Genomic DNA, 19,206 nt, shown 5'->3' on the forward strand with positions numbered 1-19,206 from the left:
CGTCGCGCGTGGGGTAACTCAAGAGCGGTTGAGTTGCGGCTGGCGCTGGGTAAGCGGGCCTCGGTGGTTTCCTAAGGGACCGGGAGCCTGACCCTGCCAGAACACTCCCAACCCCCGCCCCCTGCTCCCCACTCCGCTGCAAAGGTGGAGCTGGAAGCATCATTGAAGGCTCAGAATCCCAACAAAAAGGAGCAGCTTTCCCCACATTTGGACTTTGTCCCGGGAGTTGTCCAGTAAGTGCTTCTGCCTGGAGTGAGATCCAGGCACCCAGCTCCTTCCTCTCCCAGCCAGGCCAAGACCCCAGCACCCTGGCCGCCACCCGCGTCCGGTGCCCGCCTCAGGGCTCCACAGACGACACCTCTCCCCGTGGCAAAACTTGCCGGCCCCGCTCCCTGCTAGGAGACAACCTCCCAAGGAACTGCTAATACCATCCATACAGCTTTAATGCGCTTATAATTCGATAAGTGATTTCAATTTGAAATTGTTAGTAACTAATTTTATGGGTAATTTTTCCACATCAAATATTTAAGCATCAGATTAAGGGCGCCAGTTTCGACGCAGGATCATAAGGGGGTTCCTCCCCACCCACCCCCACCTCTCCATCCCCGCGCTCCGCCTCCCTCCGGTCTCCTACCGCGTCGTTTTTCCAAATCCCCAAAAGGTGGCAGTCGAAGCCGACTTTCCTCTTTTCCTGCCGCTCTAAAGAAAGAACCGGGGTGGGGAACGGCGGGGGAGGGGTGGGGCGAGAAGAGGGCCGGGAGGGACTGGACCGTGCCTGGACTTTGCAAGCTGAGCCTTTAACACGTTTCCAACACCGCACTAGCAAGAGCAGCGGCGAATTTCTTGGAAACATCTCTAGCCAAAGCAGCGTGCCTGGCGGCCCTAGGGTTGGGGTGCGGGCGGCTCCGCACACTCGCACTCAGCGCTCAGACTTGTACGGAAGAAGGAGAAGCAGGGAGGGACCCACCGACTTCTTCCTTTTTTTTTTTTTTTTTTTTTTTTGTAGTTTAATATTGTCTGTACTGTACTGTACAACCAAACTTGGTTCTTCGAGGCCCGGCTCTGAGAACTGCATAATGGGGGTGTGGGGGGGGACTGCATAATGGGGGGTGTGGGGGGGGACTAAAGAGGGAGGAGGGGGCGCAGCGGATGAATTGCAGAGCAGTTGCCAAACTTTTTTCCCCCTGCTGCCGCTGCTGCGGCTGCCGGTGCTGCAGCCTTTGCTTTGAATGTGTGTAACTAGGAAACAGCAAGCCGTCTGAGAAGACGGAATTTCCAACGTGTAAAATGTTCTTAACGGAACCATTGAGCGAGTGCAATAAGGCGTGAGGGGGAACTAATCTTCCCATTTAAATGTTTGTGGCAATTTTATCTAAATGAATTTTAATGCTAAACGAGGGTAATTCCCCATTTGTAGCGCGTTTGCTTCTTTCCTGTGCTTCTAAAGCAGTCGAACATCGTGCAATGAACAATAACAATAAAAATACTGCCAAGGCATATTATTCATTTTGAATGTGTTATAATTACATTTGATTAAATATGATCGGGTAACATATTTTTTTTTTAATTTTTGGAAAAATACTTAAATCCTTCTACAGTCTCATTCAGCCAGCGGACCTCCCCCCACCCCACCCCCCAAAAAAGCCTGTACAATTGTGTGCCCTGTTTAGGGGAGGGCGTTTTGTTTTTGTCCTTTAAGAAACATCAAAAACACTCTCCACACCTCTATTATTTCCCTCCTTCCGATAAGTGTCCTCAATAACCTCAAAGCTAGCTCTGAAATTTACAAGAGGAAAAGCTATAACAGCATTAAGCAGGAGGGTGTCGGGGGGGGGGCAGAAAGAGCGAGACCTAAGGAGTGAGGTTCACACAATCCGCACACCGAGGGGGGATCCACGACACAAAAGGTTGTTGAATTTTTTTTTTTTAATTCCTGGACATTAATGATCATGATTCTCTTTAATCTCCATACCCCCCCTTTGCTTACACTCACTCTTTCCCTCCCTAAAACCTCCCCCCTTTCCTCTCTTTTGCCCCCCCAGCTCCCTCCGCCCCCCCCCCCATTAGGCAAGTGCCTGCAGGAAAATCAAGGCTGACTCAACGGGCATGTATCAGGGAGGCAGGAATGAAAGGATGGTTAGTTCCTAAAGTTTATCATTAATTTTAACGGTAAATAAATGGTTGTTAACTGCTACTAACCACCCATCACAGAAAATGATTTCACTAATATGGACTACTTAATGCAGTCATGGAACTGTCTCGGGGCCAAAATAGGAAAGTTAAACGGGGCCCATCTTTGGGGTGGGGGCGAGGTGGGTGGCAGCGCCGGGACCAGGCTGCAGGCGGCGGGTTAGGCCTCCCTCTTGCACATCCTCGTGCTCTGAAAGAAGGGCCCTTAAACGGAAGGTGAGAGTGCACACTGCTGCTCCAGCAGGTGAGGCAGTGACTCCCGGTAAAGGCAGCCCACAGCTGGCCGCTCTTTCCCAACAGGAAACAGGATTACCGCAGGCAGGTTTATAAGGTGACAAGGGTCTGAATGCCAGCCTGGAGTGTAAGGCCTCTGACTCATCCTTTGTTCCCAAAGCAACCAAAAGGCTCATTTTAAAAAATAAATTTGCCCTAATTAAAATATTTGTATATTTCTCTTAGCTTTGCAAAGCACTTTTTAGAGTAGCGATTTTATGTAAGTGAAATTATAAGCTATTGCAGCTTAAACATGTCATTTTGAACCATTTAGCTGGCTGCCATGCAGAAATTCTGTACAGCTGTTCTGGAAAATTGGTTAATAACCAGTTTTATCCAATGAGAACATAGAGCATATTTATAAAAATTAGATTTTGAAGTCTGGCCTCTTCAATTTTATATAGTTAATTTCTTAATAAACGTGTACTGCTTGTCCTAGATTATATCCTTGGTGAAAGGCTGGCTGTGGGCTTTAGCTTTGCCACTGTATGCAAGCATAGTGTAGGTGAATAATATTGTCACATGTAATCTGAGTCTACAGCTAGTTTAGTGACTTTAACTCTTAATTTTGTTGATATTACCAGTTCATTGAGTCATCTTAAACCAGCCGTTATTGTTAAATAATTTACTCAGTGGTTATAATTTTCAAATACATATGACTCAGGGAGCTAATCGTTATATTTATTGTACTAATCATTAAAAATGGGGGGGACATATTTTTTAAGTAGTAAAGTCAGAATGACAAAAATAGTCTTGTTTTTATTATGGATTCTGATTTCATTACTGTGCTCAATGACTACAACTGAACTTGGAGTTCTCATACAATCCAAATTCCATCAAAATGCTAAGACTCATTGTGTCCTGATTGTTATTAATAATTAGCTCCTTGTTTTCTTGATAGAAAAAGGATATTGACAAGCATTTGTTTATCCACAACAAAAAGTATAATTAGCTTATCCCACTTAGTAAACCTTGTATGCATGCCAACTCATACCAAACTGCTACTTTTACAAGAAAAAATTGCAATAATACAGTTCATTTTTCCAGTCCTTTTTGCACAAAATTTATTTACAATGTCTACATAAATGCTTCAAGGTGGGACTATGGAAAAATACACACATGACCAATGCTTTGCTGAGAAATAAAGTCAACATATTAAAAATAAATCTTCAGTCTATGTTTTTGAGCTGCACAAAACAGGAAGTGATGTATAAGGTGATGGTTGTTGTCGCATGGGGACAATGATGCTTGATGTGACAATTAGGCTTCTAAACACACGGCCTTTGGGTTTCCATGCCTCCTCCTACCAGTCTCCTTCAGACACTGCCTGCAACAGCTGATTAATCATTGTTGATGACTGCAGTTTTTCCCATCCTTCCCGATTTACATCTGTTCAGGCCAATTCAAATATGGTGAGTAAATGAATTAGACATGCAAATTCAAGCCCCAGGCTAGAGAGAGGGAGAGAGAGGAAAAGAGAGAGAAAGAGAGAGCGCACATGGCTGAAATCCTAGGCAAGAAGAAAGATTCTTCTGCCTGATAGTTATTTTAATGCTCTAAAAACCCTGCAAATCAGACCTTCCTGTCCCTTGCAGGATAACTGTAAGGCTTTTTAATGTAAGGAGGCTTCTGGAGGAAGTGAAGAGCTATGGAAACAACACACATAGTGTGGAAAAATTTCACATTTTTTTTAAAAAATCTATAAGAAACAACGTAATATGGATAACAGTATAATAGCATTTACAATATTTCACTCTTTGTTCTTTTAATGTCTTATATAGTTATTTTGCATGTCCCCCAAATTGACTTCAGATGGTTTTCCTGCATTTTAAGAGTCCCTATGAAGAATTAGGGATGCTCCTTGGTCCAAAGTAGATGTCAAGAATGGAACTCCATAGTCATTGCAGAAAAAAACATGATTTGAAATCAGTCACCATTGCAGACAATGCATAGTCCCTTAAGCTACTGAGCATGAATGTCCATGACTTGTCCACTCATTGTCGGGTCTCCTGTATTAAGAACCGAGGGGCTTGATGCTGACATTGGCATTCCAGGGTGGGGCGGTCCTCCATGCATCATCACTGTTGGGTGGTGAGGGTGTCCAGGAATGTACGTATGCATGGGGGGCCCATGTCGCAGCTGAGCAGGATGGGGGGGCATCTGGGGTTGGGTATAACTTGGTTGTCCCATACTCACACCCATTGGACCACCCCGGGCTACATACTCCCCTGTCATACTTTGCAGCCCTGTAGAAATTCAAAAGAAAGAAACAAAAAGAAAATATTATGGAAAAGCAACAGTGTGGTTCTGATTTTGGCAGTTCTATGAAAACCAGGGAACACTGTGATCAAGGGCCTTGGGAAACATTCTTTTGATTCCTACAGAAGAAAATAAAATGAGAGATGTCAGAGCTGAATCTCTGAATTCACCACTATTGCCCTTGCATTACCGTCATTATCAGTCCTCCTACCAAGTCTAATTTAAAAACAACCTAACAACAACCAAAAACACCTCACTGGGTTCTGATCTAAAGAAGCAGTTTTTGTCCCCTGAAATATGCTCTATCAAAAGTGTGTACACTGCTGTGGTAACTCAATGTTTCTCAGGAAGCAGAACTAGGCAAGCTCACTAATAGTGACCACTTAAAATCCTGTACCTTTGGGGAAGAAAAAAAAATCAAAACAGTTATCAATAAATCCCTTCCACATGGCCTCTTAGAGCTGGGGGAAAGAAAAGCTTAACAGAACCCTGTCTACCTTACAATGATTCTGAGAACAATAAGAAAAATTGGACCTAAAACAATACTCCTCTTGCTTTGAGGGGGCCTCTTGTCTTCTGCATGGATTGCTCTAGTTGATGGAAACTGACGGGTGTATTGTTTCTGAGAGCCATAAGCTCCATCATCATCAAGGGTGAAAGGCATAACGCCATTGCTAAGTATGTTCAATTGGCTTTAGTTCTAAGTAATAGCGCACTGTGAATACGATGAACACCTTCGAATAAGGTCTCCAGGCTCTGGCAATGAATGGCTGCTTAATCTAGCCTAAAGGAACATTTTTGAACTAATGAAAATTGCTTATAAAATATACTGTACCCACAGCTCTTTAATCAAAAAAGATGATAATATTTTTTGTAATAACCTATTAATTTAATTGGTCACGAAGCATAAAATACATCATTTAAATTTAATTGACCCAGAAACTAAGAAACAATATTTAAATTAACTAAGCTGGAGAATTCCATGATGAGGTAATAAGACTGTTGATTTCCAAGCTCAATGGAATGCTTTCAGAGTGAATTGTTAAACTCATATTGGACTCCCACCCAGAGAAGACGACCAGCGTGCAGTACCCTTGGCCTCAGCAAGAATTTTAAATAGTGTGTTAATATAATCAGGGGCACTTCCAAGACTCTGAAATTGTGGCTTTTAATTTCAAAAAAAGAAAGCCAGAGCAATGCTGTTAGGGGTGACTTAGGAGATGAACTGGGGCTTTGGAGTTCAAAACAGTTTTAGTTGTTTGAACTCAAATTTCTGGGGTGTCTTTTTAGGGGAGAAAATGTCAGAGCGAGAATCTGGGGCAGTTTTCCTAGGCTCACTTCACTAGGCCTGCCACTGAAGATTGCATTAATGATCTCTATTTTTGTATACTGAATAAGTCAAATCCATTTGTCACACTGCAAGTGATGGCATACTTAATTTGGATATAGTCAATTAGCCTGGGCTAAGCCCTGAAGCCTGCTGTGCACACCTCTATTTTGTATTCTCCCTTTTTCCATTGCCACACGTAATCCCATTATGATGGACAGACAAAGGAACAAACTAAGAAAAAAAATCAAAGTTTAGTTGACTGAAGCTCAAAATATGCCTTTACTTACCCTAAGTAAAGCTGTGTTTATTTTACGTAAAAGAAGTTCTCTGTTTGGCTTTTTGGTGTCTTGCAGGTTAGTGTGGAAATGTAACTCATGCATCAACTGCGGTTAGACAGATTTATGGCACTTTGGGGACATGCTCTTTCCTCTCCTTGCACTGCTGCAGACTGCTTACATTTTGCAAATCAGTCTGTTGCTATGACAACCCACTCCCCCACCTCCTGACTGTTTCTTGTTTTGTCATGTGGTCAGTACTGTACAATAGCAACACACAGGATAAATGTATATCATACGCAGAATGTATAAGCTTAAAACCTTGATCAAAACCAACAAGAAAATGAAAGAAGCAAGAAATAAGAATTTAATGGAAATAATGAACAAGCATGAAGCTATGGGCAAGGAGAACATGAGAAAATGCAAGAGGAAAAAAAAATATTCCTAGGACAAAGTGAAAACAAAGACCCCATTTGTACTTACTTCCCCCTTGCTTTCGATTGGTTAACTAGATGAAGGTTACATGTAGTGCCACTGCCCCTCCATGCCCATATTCATGCCCATTCCACTCATAGGTCCTAGAAGGGAGATAAAAATCCAAGAAGAGGCCAGAAAATGAGCAAAGTCAACAGATAGTGCCAAAAGACCCTTTAACAAAACAGGTTCTAGTCGCCAGCCAAGAGGCAGTGAGATCTTGAGCACATAAAGGTCCTGGCTTCCCCTTCGCAGCATCTTACGTGAACAGATGGCAAAGCAAGGCGAGGCGAGGTGAGGAGGCAGGCAGCTTGAGAAAGCAGAGGGTGGGCTGGGTTTACCTGTGCTGACTGGGACTGGGGGAGGACGACCCTTCTAGAGTGAAACATGAAACCCACCACAAAACCATGTCTCACCTGGGGCCCTGATGCCCATGTGTTGCTGGCCATCCATTACAAAGCCTCCCATTGGCTGTCCGTCAGGGTTATAAGGTGTTCCTTGGCTGACTACAAAAGTACACAGCACAGCTTCTTAATAACAGGAGGGGGAGGGGAGGGGGAGAGAAGGGCAGGGAAGGGGAAGGGGGGAGGAGAAGACCAGAGGAGACACAGAGAACATACTAACAGATATCATTTTTAAACCAAAGTTAATTATTTCTCTCAGACCAGTTCTATGCACCTCAGTGACTTGAGTTTCAAGTGCTTTGTCCAAGCAACAGGGTAGACAAAAATAAATAAATAAAATTTATGCTCAGGATTTTGTCTGGTAGCTCCATAATGGGCATTGAAAGAAAAAGTTACTGGAATGTGACTAGCCAGGAACTGACTCAGTAAGATAGTAGCAGAGCTTTCAACAGAACTGAGAGATATTTCAGAGCCACAGTCCAAACCTGCATCACCCTCCGGTAAATTTTCTTGCTGCCTTTGCTACCATATTATAATACAAAACAATTCCTAGGGCTCATGACTGAAAAACAGAAAAGCTGTTATTTTTAAAAACTGGGGATAGCAGAAGACAGATATTAATGAGCGAGGTCATGAGACTAAGAGCTATGTATTTATGCCACTAACAGAATCCCATGTTTTAACTGTACATGAAAAGCTGTTTCAGAAGTAAGCTGCCTTGGGTTATTAGAGCACACAAAAGCTCTACCTCACTGAATGTCTTTGAACTTTACTGAGTCCCACAAGTGATCCTGACCCCCTTGACCTTTTGACAGGTAATAAAGTTTACAGCAATTCCACACCAAGCCATGCACCAGGGAGTGGTCATAGTAGCAGAAAGCTGGGTAGGCAAACTCAGGGGAAACAAAGTAACATTAATATATCCAATGTTTACAAAGGAGATTATAACTGAGCACGTGGTTTAAGAGTTACTTTTCTCCATTGGCTTTTTACTTCCTGCTCTCTTCAAACATTTTATAAGGATGTTAAATTGATTAGTGTTGTTACAAAACAAAACTGGTTTAATTTTCACTGCCAGGCACTCCTAGTACTCACTCCCAGTTCCTTTACCAGGTAGAAGCTCTCCTGGTGAATGGCTCGAGGGTGGCTTTCGCTTGCCTGACCTGAACACAGTCACTAGAGGGGACTTGCCTGCTCGGTTGGACTGGTCTATCATGGGCTGCACTATTCTTCTCCGGGCATTAATAAACCTGTAACCAAGAAAGCACAGCATATCATTACTGCATAAAACCATAAACAAAAGGTAGAGGAAGAGATGAGCCATAGTAAGGGAGCTTTGGCAAGCTGAGCCTGCCTCTTTTCTCTCCCTCCTGGACAGCTTCGAATGCTGCAAAACCTGTGACCCCGTGACCTCCGAGTACAAGGCTTAGGTTTCTGAGTTGATTTATGTTTGCCTGTTTTACCACAGTTGGACACTTCCATTTCATCTTTTCATGGGGGAATTAGCAGAGTTTTCAGGAAACAATGCTAGCCTCCACTCTTTTCAGTAGGCAGGGCGGGGGTTGGTGGAGATGAAGAACCCACAAGGACATCTGCGACCTCCCAATTACTGACATTTCAATCTTACACTCTCTGACTTCTTTTTCACAGTTTGTCTGATCCAAACCTCCCCTACCTTTTGCAAACCTAGTTTCATCTTTATGTCCACTGCTAAGATAACAGACCGAGTTGGCAGAGCACCATCAGTTGAAGGAACGTCTGGGGTTTATCACTATTAACTCACACTTCTGGGGACTTTAGAGAATCGCATTCCTTGGAGACATTTCTTGGCATGACTTTTTTTTTTTTTCTTTTTATGCAAAATCCGTGAAGTCAAGACAAGGTCACATCTACACAGCCACTGAATTTATAATTTTGCTTTCTTCAGCCACTACTGAATATTTATAATCATCTTATTAAGATATTTAAGTTGCTCTAAGTTTATTTAAGAAATTGCTTGGTACAAGTCTTTTCATAGCTCTTCCAAATGTCAAACCACTGAAATATTAAAAAAAAAAAATGCAACTAACTCCAAATCCATCTTCATAAGATTCTAACTCTTAAGACCTGTTGTCCTAAATATTAAGAATTGTATACCAACTCAAAAAAAAAATAGCATATGTACTAAGTTTTGAAACAAGAAGTTGCTTTTAGTTCCCAACTCAGTTCTCAGCAGGACATCAAAATTATGATAAAAGTTCAAAAATACCCTATTGGTAATTGAAGGGTCCTTGGTCTTATATAAATTTTAGTTTGTATATCTCTCTATTTGAGCAAATAAAGCAGTTCTGAAAATCCAAACCATTAAACAGTCAAGGATGTGTCCTTAAAAATAAAGATCCATGCTTCATAGCATTTTAGATTCTCAGTAACCTGGATCTGTGTTCTTCCTGAGAAGTAACTAGGGTAAAGGGTGGACCTGAGTCTTACTAAAAAGGTACACTGTGGGTGCTGACAATTAGAGGCCATGTATTGTACCGGTTTTTACATATGAAGTCCCTGAATGCTAATAAAAATATTTAAAACACAGATCTACAACAAATTGTGTTGCAAATCAGGTTATCATTATCTTATATAAGCCATGAAAATTGGAATCATGTGAGCAGAAGGGTAGATTAATTCTCCAGTCTCATTATAAACACAGGTGTAGCACAAACACCATGTGAAATAACCAATTAAAATGAAAAAAAATCTGCCTTTTCATTAGCTGTCTGCACTGCATGACCAATTAGAAAATTATTTAATATTAATATTCTGCATATACCAAAAGTAATTTTCATAGTAACTAATATAGGTAAGAGAGTAAAGCATAGCTCTTTATGGTACTGTTTATTATCTCCACTGACAGAAAAGAAATTTAGTGTGCAAACTTTCTGTTTCAAATCTTTTAAATTTTATGGATAAGGAGAGCAAACTTTTGTTGCTGTTTTGATATTTTGTCTTGTTTTTTTTTTTTTTGAGACATGTAACTCTAGCTGTCCTGGAACTAGCTCTGTAGACTAGGCTGCCCTCAAACTCAGAGAAATCCTTCTGCCTCTGCCTCTGCCTCCTGAGTGCTGGGATTAAATGCATGTACACCACCACACATGGCTAGGAAAGCAATTTTTTTAAATGAAAATATTTATTGCTACCATGATATTGAAATGAGATAATCTGTTTTGACGGTTTGCTTCTTAGCTTGAGGTCCCAGATAATCCCTGGAATAGGCATTTTTCTAACTTTCAAATTTTACAGTGAGTGATACTCTGAATAACTTTGGACAGCCTCCTTGTTCTCTGTACAATGTGTTGCTTGGCCAGTATTTTAAATTTAACTTTATTCTATGTGCATTGGTATGAAGGTGTCAGATCCCCTGGAATTGGAGTTACAGACAGTTGTAGGTGCTGGGAATTGAACCTGGGTCCTCTGGGAGAGCAGCAGGTGCTCTTAACCACTGAGCTATCTCTCAAGCAATTTTTAACAAACGAGAACAATTTTTAACAATGCTCAGAGAAATTAAATGCCTTATTTGAGGTTACATGCTGCCAAAGAGATGTTAAGAATTTATTGATGACACAAAGAAGTGTTATCAACAAATTCTAATGCTACAACTATTGATGCCATTGATGCACCACCCTCTAGAATAATCCATACTAAGCAGATATCTGAAAAGCAGTTGCTTCTGAGCCAGTTTCCACTGGCAGCAACATTTACGCTGAGACAAGGAATAAGCATGACAATGAACATCTTGATGGCTCTGGGAGTCCCTATGGTTGCCTGGCTTGAGTATATAGATAAAGATGAGGCTAATCGAAAGATTCCTTGATTGGGTTTTCCATATTCCAACCTTTGCCTTCCCTCACTCAAACATGCACACTCCCAAAGACCAGTGCATCATAACCAGCTCAGGTTACCAATCCAGGACCATTCCTCTCATGGCACCAGAGAAAAACTGTTTAGGAAGTACTTTGTCACCTAACTTGGCCATTAGCATGGATCTCCTCTATAAAATCCCACCAAATCAATGCCTAGGCTCTACTGGACTGAACGAAGCCAACACAGAACAAATCATTTTCCCTGAGAGTGTGAACAAAGTGAGCTGCCGCCAGAAGGTCCTGTTGTCCATCTAAAATCCTGCCATGGTACAGTGCTTTGGGGCAATTGAAATCATTTCACTCAACACCTGAACAGAAGCATCATGTTCTCTAGAGTTCTTTGTCTTTTCCCTGGGTTAAACATCCATGGTTCTTAAAAGTCTCTTTTTTTGTTATTGTTGTTCGTTTTTTCCCTCTAGAGGTAAGTACCTCTCATATTTTGAGCTTGCTATCCCGCATGCCCCTCTATTAAGTTTGCTGAAATTATTTGTATCTCTATGGAGGTCTGCAGAGACACACTGGTCACATTTATTCTGGGCCTGTCCTGGTCCCCATGTGAAGGGCAAACTCATTACCACATGCTCTTAGCTCACCACACACAGGCAACAGGTATTATTTACCTCTTTTTGTGGAGGAGATAATTGGTTTTTGTTTTATTTTGTTTTGTGTGTGTGTGTGTGTACAGATATAAGAGACTCATAGTTTATATAGATACCAGGATGAAAATCCTGTCATTAAAAAAACAAATGGAAACACTTGAAATCAAAGAAAACTCAACCACTTTGAATTGCTCAGAGAGGTTACAAGGTTTACATATTACTTTCTTTCTTGTTCTGAGAGAGGGTTGCATGGAGCTCATGCTGACCTTGTTTATAACTCAGGAAGATGACCCTGAACTCCTAAAAGTTGAGATCACAGGCTTCTTAAATATGGCTGGTTTATGAGGTGCTGGTGGACTGCACCTAGCCAGGGCCTGGTATGTGGTAGGCATGCACTCTACCAACTGACCTACACCTTCAGCCCAGCTTGATCTTCCTGAAAGCCATTATTTAAAAACATTTCAATAAAACAAAATATTACTAATATATTTAGAACACAGTGAATTCTTGGAACATTCCTATAGTCTCTATACTACTATGAACAGCTTGTACCACGGCTTGAGGTCATGGTGAACATCTTTACCTGAAAGTAACTAGTTAAACGGCAAAGTATTTCATTTTCTAAAACAACACTTCATTTATATGTGGCATCATTTCACAACTTGAGTTTCCTTGGTGTATTTTGCCGCCATCAGAGACGACCTCTGGTCTTTCCCCTGAAACCTCTCTCTTTGGAATTAGCTGCACATAGCAGAGCTGTATTTAGAAGGCTTGGGGGTGAATCCAGATACAAAAACATTTTCCTTCTGGGCAAAGCAATAAAATGGCATTCTTGCTCCTCCCACTATAAGTCAAACTGAGGTCAGCTCCCTTGTCCCACTATCTGTTTAAATAAACTGGCCAGGCTGTTTGTTTCTCAAGTGCCCTTTGACCCGTGTCTCATCCTCCCTGCTTTGGTGACAGAATGCTTTACTTTTCATTGTGAAAGAAGGAAAATTATCAAGAAATATCCAAACCGGGGAACCAACAAAATGCCTGTAGATTGAATGTGAACATAAATGGACTTATTTTCCTTCTTAAAGCACTGTTATTTTAGGAGAAATCAGTAAAATAATTAGTGTGTGTGTGTATATATATATATATATGTACATATATATACACACATATATAATTAAAATGTATATACATATATACACATATGTATATGTGTATATATGTGTGTATATATGCATATATACTGAAATTATATCATGTACTTAAAGAAAATAACATTTCTGAAGAGAAGAAAAAGAAGGATAGAACCTGAATTAGCATGTATAATATAAAGAAATTTTCTAATTAATACAGAACACTTTTTTAACAAATGCAATTCAAATATAACTGAGATGTAGCTGTCAGGAAGGTGATGGTGTAATGTGTGAGCTTGGCTTACTTGCTAAGATGGGCAGTTGTACACCTTTTCTTAATAGAATATAAGAATATAATAGAATATGCTACAATTTAGTTTTTAAAGTAAACCATCAAGATAAGTAAGTTTTAAAGGCTAGAAATGTTTGCCCTTGTATTTTACATATACACACACACCCCTTAATTATAAACTGCTTGTAAGAACTAGACTTCCTTTCTGTAGGTGATAAACAACCGAATTAAGGAAAGAAGCCTTCATCACCTTCTGTACACACCATAGAGTAGAACTTCTCTTGAGACCCAGTTTTTTTCTCAAGCCAAGTTTTGCAAAGGAAAGCAAGATAGCGAGTTGACTTTCTAGTTTTCCTGCATGTCCAAATAAACAAAGATGTATTTCTTTCTGACCTGGCTGTTTGTTTAGGACCCAGAGTCGTTATAAGGAGGAGTGGGAGCTAAAACAGGAAAGAAAATCTCCCAGCATCCCAGGCTTGAGATCATCCATAAATTGAATTTTACGTCTTCCATTTTATAAGAACCAGACGGGGATTGTAAGCTGCATCTGAATTTTGTTTTCAACAGGGAAGTTCTGGTTTCCTTTCTTCATTTCACTCCCCAGTTGTTATATGTTGAGTGTTTCAATGTGTGTGTGTGTATGTGTATATGTGGTGTGTGTGTGTGTGTGTTTGTGTGTGTGTGTGATGTATAGTGTATGTGTTTGTGTGGGGTGTGTGGATGTATGGTTTGAGTATGTGTTTGTGTATTGTGGTGAGTATGTATGTGTAAGTGTGGTGTGTATGTGTTTGTGTATGTGTGGTGTGTGTGGTTTGTCTGTATGCATGTGTTTGTGTATGTGTGGTATGTGTGGTTTGTGTGTATATACGTGTGGTGTGTGTGCGTGTGTGTGTGTGTGTGTGGTGTGTGTGTATGTGTGGTGTGTGCGTGTGTGTGTGGTGTATGTGTGTGTGGTGTGTGTGTGTTTGTGAGTGAGTGTGTGTGCATGTGTGTATGCATGTGTGGTGTGTGTGGTGTGTGTGGTGTGTGCGCGCATGTGTGTGGTATGTGGTGTGTTTGCGTGTGTGTGCATGTGTGAGTGTGTGCGTGTGTGTCGTGTGTGCGTGGTTGTGCATGTGTGTGTGAGTGTGTGCGTGTGTGTGGTGTGTGTGGTGTGTGTGGTGTGTGTGGTGTGTGCATGTGTGTGCGTGTGTGTGTGCATGTGTGTATGCATGTGTGGTGTGTGTGCCTGTGTGCGTGTGTGTGCGCGCGTGTGTTTTCCCATTCTGCTACTGCACATATCTCCTTTCATTCTCAGTTTTGGCTCCAGGATGGTTTTCTAAGCAAGCATGGCAGTACTGCTTCCTGAAATGGACCTCTAACCTTTGTTTATTATCTGCTTTTTTCCCTGGTTCCAAACTTTCTTGCTAAACTGAATTCTCACAAATCAGGAGGATGAGGTGAGCTCACTGGGCACCTGGTAGGAGCAGAACACAAGGTAGAGCTGCCCAGCTGCAAAGCCGTCGCTCTCTACTCAGATCTCCCTTCAGTAAGTCACTGGGATAATGATAAAGACTAAAGAAAAACCCACCCACTCACCCAGCTCCCTTCCCTTTAGCTGTTCTATTCCTCAGCATTTAGTGTTGGCTTACAACTAACATAACTGAGGAGAGATCACGTTTAGTTACTTTGGGCATCTTACAGCCACACTAGTAGTCCACACAAAATCAAAGTGGTCTTGTTCCCAAACAATGACCTGCTTCTCTGTGAGTCCTACAGTTTCGTTTACCAACTAGGAATAAGTAAATAAAATGGGGGTAGACCTGGGTTTATTGTATCTTGCACCCTTCTAAGTATGGAGAAATGTCATTTTCCAACACCCTCAAATGCCCAAAAAGATAAAATAATCCATAGTTAGGAAATTATTTCATGGAGGCAGATGGCTTGGCCAGTTAAGTGCTTAGGACAGCCAACAATGCCAAATGGTGGATGACTCGAGGTTGACCTCTGACCTATCCACACTTTTGCACACTCATGAATATGAGTCTGCATACACATGTGCACATGCACACATGCAAACACACACACACAGAACTAGAAATGATCACACCGACTAGAAAGGCTTATTAGTAAAAATGCATTGGTTAATATTAGTTCTACTTATCAATACTTTCATATATATTTAAATAAAATAAATATTGTGTATTCCTAAATAAAATTTAACTACTGGCAAGTTTTATATATAGCATTCTTTATCCTAATAGAAAAAAACCAATATGTACATATATTATTTAATTGACATGGAATTTATTTGGGAAAAAAATTTCTTCTTTTAAATTCAAGAAGCCTGATTAAAACGTTAAATAAAAAAAACCTGATACTGGAAAATAATTTTAGAATTCCAGAATTTTATTATTTTTCTAGCTCTCTTAACACATCTTTCAACCCTATGGGGGATAGTCAAAACCAGGTATACTTTTTGAAATAGTCAATATCTCTTTATAATTTTAAAACATGCCATACAGACAAAGTCTACAGGGAAGAGTTGTAGCCATCTCCCAAGAAACTCTTTGTTCTTTCAAGCAAAAAATTTAGCTGGAAAAAAAGTCTTCTACTGAGAATCCTTATTGCACATTTACATTTACTTATTGGACCTAATGACCTGAAACTGAGAGTCTTCAGGGTTCAGCCTTTCTACAAATCATTTCTTTGTGAAATAAATTGTATAAAACATGTTAAGATGCTCAAGAAAGTTGACTCAATCTCAAGTCAAACCTTATGAAATCATATTTTTGGCACCTTTTCTGGTTTCTTAACCTCCTCCAGGATCCCCCAGCTCCCAGGCTGCAATACATCACTCACTTCTGAGGGGAGGGTGGAGAAGAGCTGGGGAGACAGGGAAAGGAGGAGACAAGCTCTCTTCCATACCCACTCCAGAATCCTAATTTCAGGTTGCTCAAATCACAGGAATTCCACCAGAGGATGCCAAACCAGAGGCAGGGAATTCAGGAAGCACTGATATTGTCTAGTTGAGCAAAGAAGTTAATTATACATAGGCTTTCTTCAAAGCAGCCAGTGGAGGAGTTCATCACTGAATAGACAATGACAGTGCAAAGTCATAACAAAACCTATGCGCTATTTTGAACTTAGAACTGAAGTAATTTTAAGATACCCACCACTGCACGGGTACACACCACAGAAAATCCCCCTCGTAAACAAATGTCATAATAACATTTGGGTTCTAAAAGCCACGGGCTTTCTAAGAATCCTTTATTCTAGCTTGAACTCTTATCCTTGGTTTCTGCTTGCTACCTTCGAGATCACTGAATCCTGAGGGCTGAATTTGGTGGGATAAATGGTAAGTACATCTCATTAGGCTTAGTGAAGGAAGATTGAATGCTTGTGAACAACTTAAAGAGGTGGAAAGTTGGTTCAGTCAACGCAATGCTTGCTGCACAAGTGTAAGGACCTGGATTTGATCCCTAAAATGCACTTTAAAAAAAGAAAAAAAATAAAAAAGCAGGCCCAGAGGTTTGCATCTGTAATCATACATCATAGAGCTGGGAAGGAAGGATCCCTGGGGCTCAGTCTAAGGTGGTTCAGACAGCCCCGGGTTCAGAGAGAGACCATATTTGAAAAATATAAAGTAGAAAACAATAGAGAAACACACCTGCTTCCTCATAAGCACACACATACACACTCACAGATTTAAGTATCTGAATATAGTATTTAAGTATTCAGAATATAGGTAACAAATTGACACATGAAATGTCTACCTAAATGTGAAGATGTGAGTGTTCACAACCATAAATATAAGCAAAAATAGTAGCATACTTAAGTTACATTCATTTAAAATGGTTATCAGCACAATGTGTGAGCAATTGCAAAAGGTAGTTAAATGTTCTCTGCTAAGGTAGAAGCTTCAGAAACTATAAACATGTTACCAATATGGATGCCACTTTTTATTTAGTAGATGAACATTTTTTTCTTTAAAATAATAATTTTCTCATTCACAGAAAAAGCCAATAAGATTGCACGTAACTGAGCACCCTTAACATGTTATTAAATAAATGTACATTTTTAAAGCAAATCCTGTTGTTTTGCCAGCCTGCATTATAAAGAGGAGCAGGGAACTTATCACATAAAAGTAGAACACCTTTAAGAGTGAATAGACAGTAAGCAATAGGCATGGAGCCACTCAGGAAGTCAGAGAGGTGACCATTTTAATGATTAGATGTGCATTAATCTTCCAAAGAATGCCGCCTTAAACTATCATGTTGAAACCCTCCATCAACGGAAGACACCACTAACTCTTCTTAGTCTCTTCCTGGAGTGCCTCTTGAATAGTGTGATGTCCTAAACTCTTCCTTTAGTTGTCCAAGCTACCCACACTTTCATTTGTACCAAGAGAAGACTTCTCAAAATGTCCCTTGTCACTCAGTTTTTCTGGTGACAGAATTTAGTACAGAACAATACAGTAACCATGACCTGTGAGTGGAGTTGGTGTTTATTTGTTTCAGTGGTTGCTGGAGCATTCTGTTTCTACCAGTAAAACACGATCTAAACTCATTATCATGTCCCAGTATGTTCTCTGTAAACCCTAGAGATGGACATGGAGCTATGAACACTGAAAGACAACCCTCCCCTCCATGAGATAGGTGGCCAAAAGAAAAAGACAAAAAGGCCTCTTCCTAGAATTTAACAAACACTTGCAAAGCCCTGTTGGTGAAGCTTTGGAGGCTGGGTATTTACTGTCAGGTCATTGACTGTCAGTGTAACTTTCCTTTTCTTTTGTGTTTTGTATTGGTCTGTTTATTCTTGAGATGGGATCCTACTATGCAGCCCTACTTGGCCCACGCCTATGTGGACCAGGTTTGAACTTGCAGAGATCTGTCTGCTTCTGCCTAGAGAGGGCTGGAATTAAATGCAAGTATCACATCTTCCCTTCCTCCTTCCCTTACACTACTTCACTTCCTCTTTCCCTTCCTCCCTCCCTCCTTCAAGTTTCTCAGCCCTGAGCTGCCCCCCCCCCCTTTCCTTTTTCCTCGGAGTCCTATGAATCCTAGGCTGGCAGGCTTCAAACTGACTACATAGCCAAGGCTCACCTCCTATCTCTCTTTTCTACCTTCCAAATGCTGTTGAGGGTGGCAGGTGTTCCAAACCAGACCTGGTATTATGTGGTACTCAGGATTGACCCCAGGACTTCCTGCATGCCAGGTAAACACTCTACCAAGCTAGATACATCCCCAACCCCTATCCTTTAAAAACAAATTATTACCCTGTATCTCAGTCAAAACACTGGGCCACTGGCAAGGAGAGTCTAAATGGTGCCTAGCAGAAAGAGCCTGGGATCTGAGTGGGAACACTCCACTGACTGGCTCTGAGATGAGAGCAGCATGTAGGAGTACACACAGCAATCTAGTGGCTTACTGTGAAGACACATGTTTTGCTAGTTCTAAAACTTAATACAGGAATTACTTAGGTTATCACCATTATAAGTCTCAAAAATACATAATAGTACACTCATAGCAGCCTAAGCTGGAAATGACCCAAATGCTCACCAACTGACACAGGAATAAAGTGAATGTGTTCCTGTTCACACAATGCATCACTGCTCAGCCAGCTAATAATACATGCTACAATGTAGGCGAACCCTGAAAACATTAAGTGAAAGAAACAATCACATAAGATCACGTATTGTAAGACCACAGCTTGTACGTGCATGTGTGTGTGAAATGCCCAGAATAGGCAAATGTGGATACAGTGAGTAGCAGCGTGGCTGCCGAGACAGACAGCAAGCAGAGTATCGGGCTGCCCAGAGCTGCTGAGCCCAGAGCAGGAATTAAGAGGAGAGGCAGTAGCTGAACGGCACCCAGTTTCTTTTCAAGTGGCAAAAATATTTTATAGTTGATTATGGGAAGGGTTACAGGGCTCTGTGAATGCAGCTGAGTCGCGAAGGTTAAATGAGCAAATTCTTTGCGATCTGTGCAGCATACCTAATAACGCTGCAAAAACAAGTTCACGATGGGAAGCCTGAAGAGGCCCTGGATGAGGAACCTTCCTGTCCCTGCCTCCTACCTGGCAGCTAGCAGCACACCACATGCAGAGCCT

At 41.1% G+C, this 19,206-nt stretch overlaps 1 protein-coding gene across 4 annotated transcripts in view; it reads right to left on the reverse strand.

Moving 5' to 3' along the window:
* Positions 1 to 3,497: 3,497 nt before the first annotated feature.
* Positions 3,498 to 19,206, reverse strand: part of Meis1 (Meis homeobox 1) — a 367,579-nt gene continuing 351,870 nt past the window's right edge. Inside the window, exons 10-13 of one of the 4 annotated variants that reach the window (XM_051200490.1) lie at positions 8,393 to 8,455; positions 7,218 to 7,303; positions 6,811 to 6,905; positions 4,567 to 4,709 (exon numbers count right to left, since the gene is read on the reverse strand). In XM_051200490.1, coding sequence (XP_051056447.1) covers positions 6,847 to 6,905; positions 7,218 to 7,303; positions 8,393 to 8,455 — 208 coding nt within the window. In that variant the 3' untranslated portion in view covers positions 4,567 to 4,709; positions 6,811 to 6,846. Of the gene's footprint in view, positions 4,710 to 6,810; positions 6,906 to 7,217; positions 7,308 to 8,392; positions 8,456 to 19,206 lie in introns of all 4 variants that reach the window. The other 3 variants (XM_051200489.1, XM_051200488.1, XM_051200487.1) reach the window with 3 other exon arrangements.

This window comes from Phodopus roborovskii, unplaced genomic scaffold (assembly GCF_943737965.1).
Source record: "Phodopus roborovskii unplaced genomic scaffold, PHOROB, whole genome shotgun sequence".
In the NCBI taxonomy this organism is placed as follows: Eukaryota; Metazoa; Chordata; class Mammalia; order Rodentia; family Cricetidae; genus Phodopus; species Phodopus roborovskii.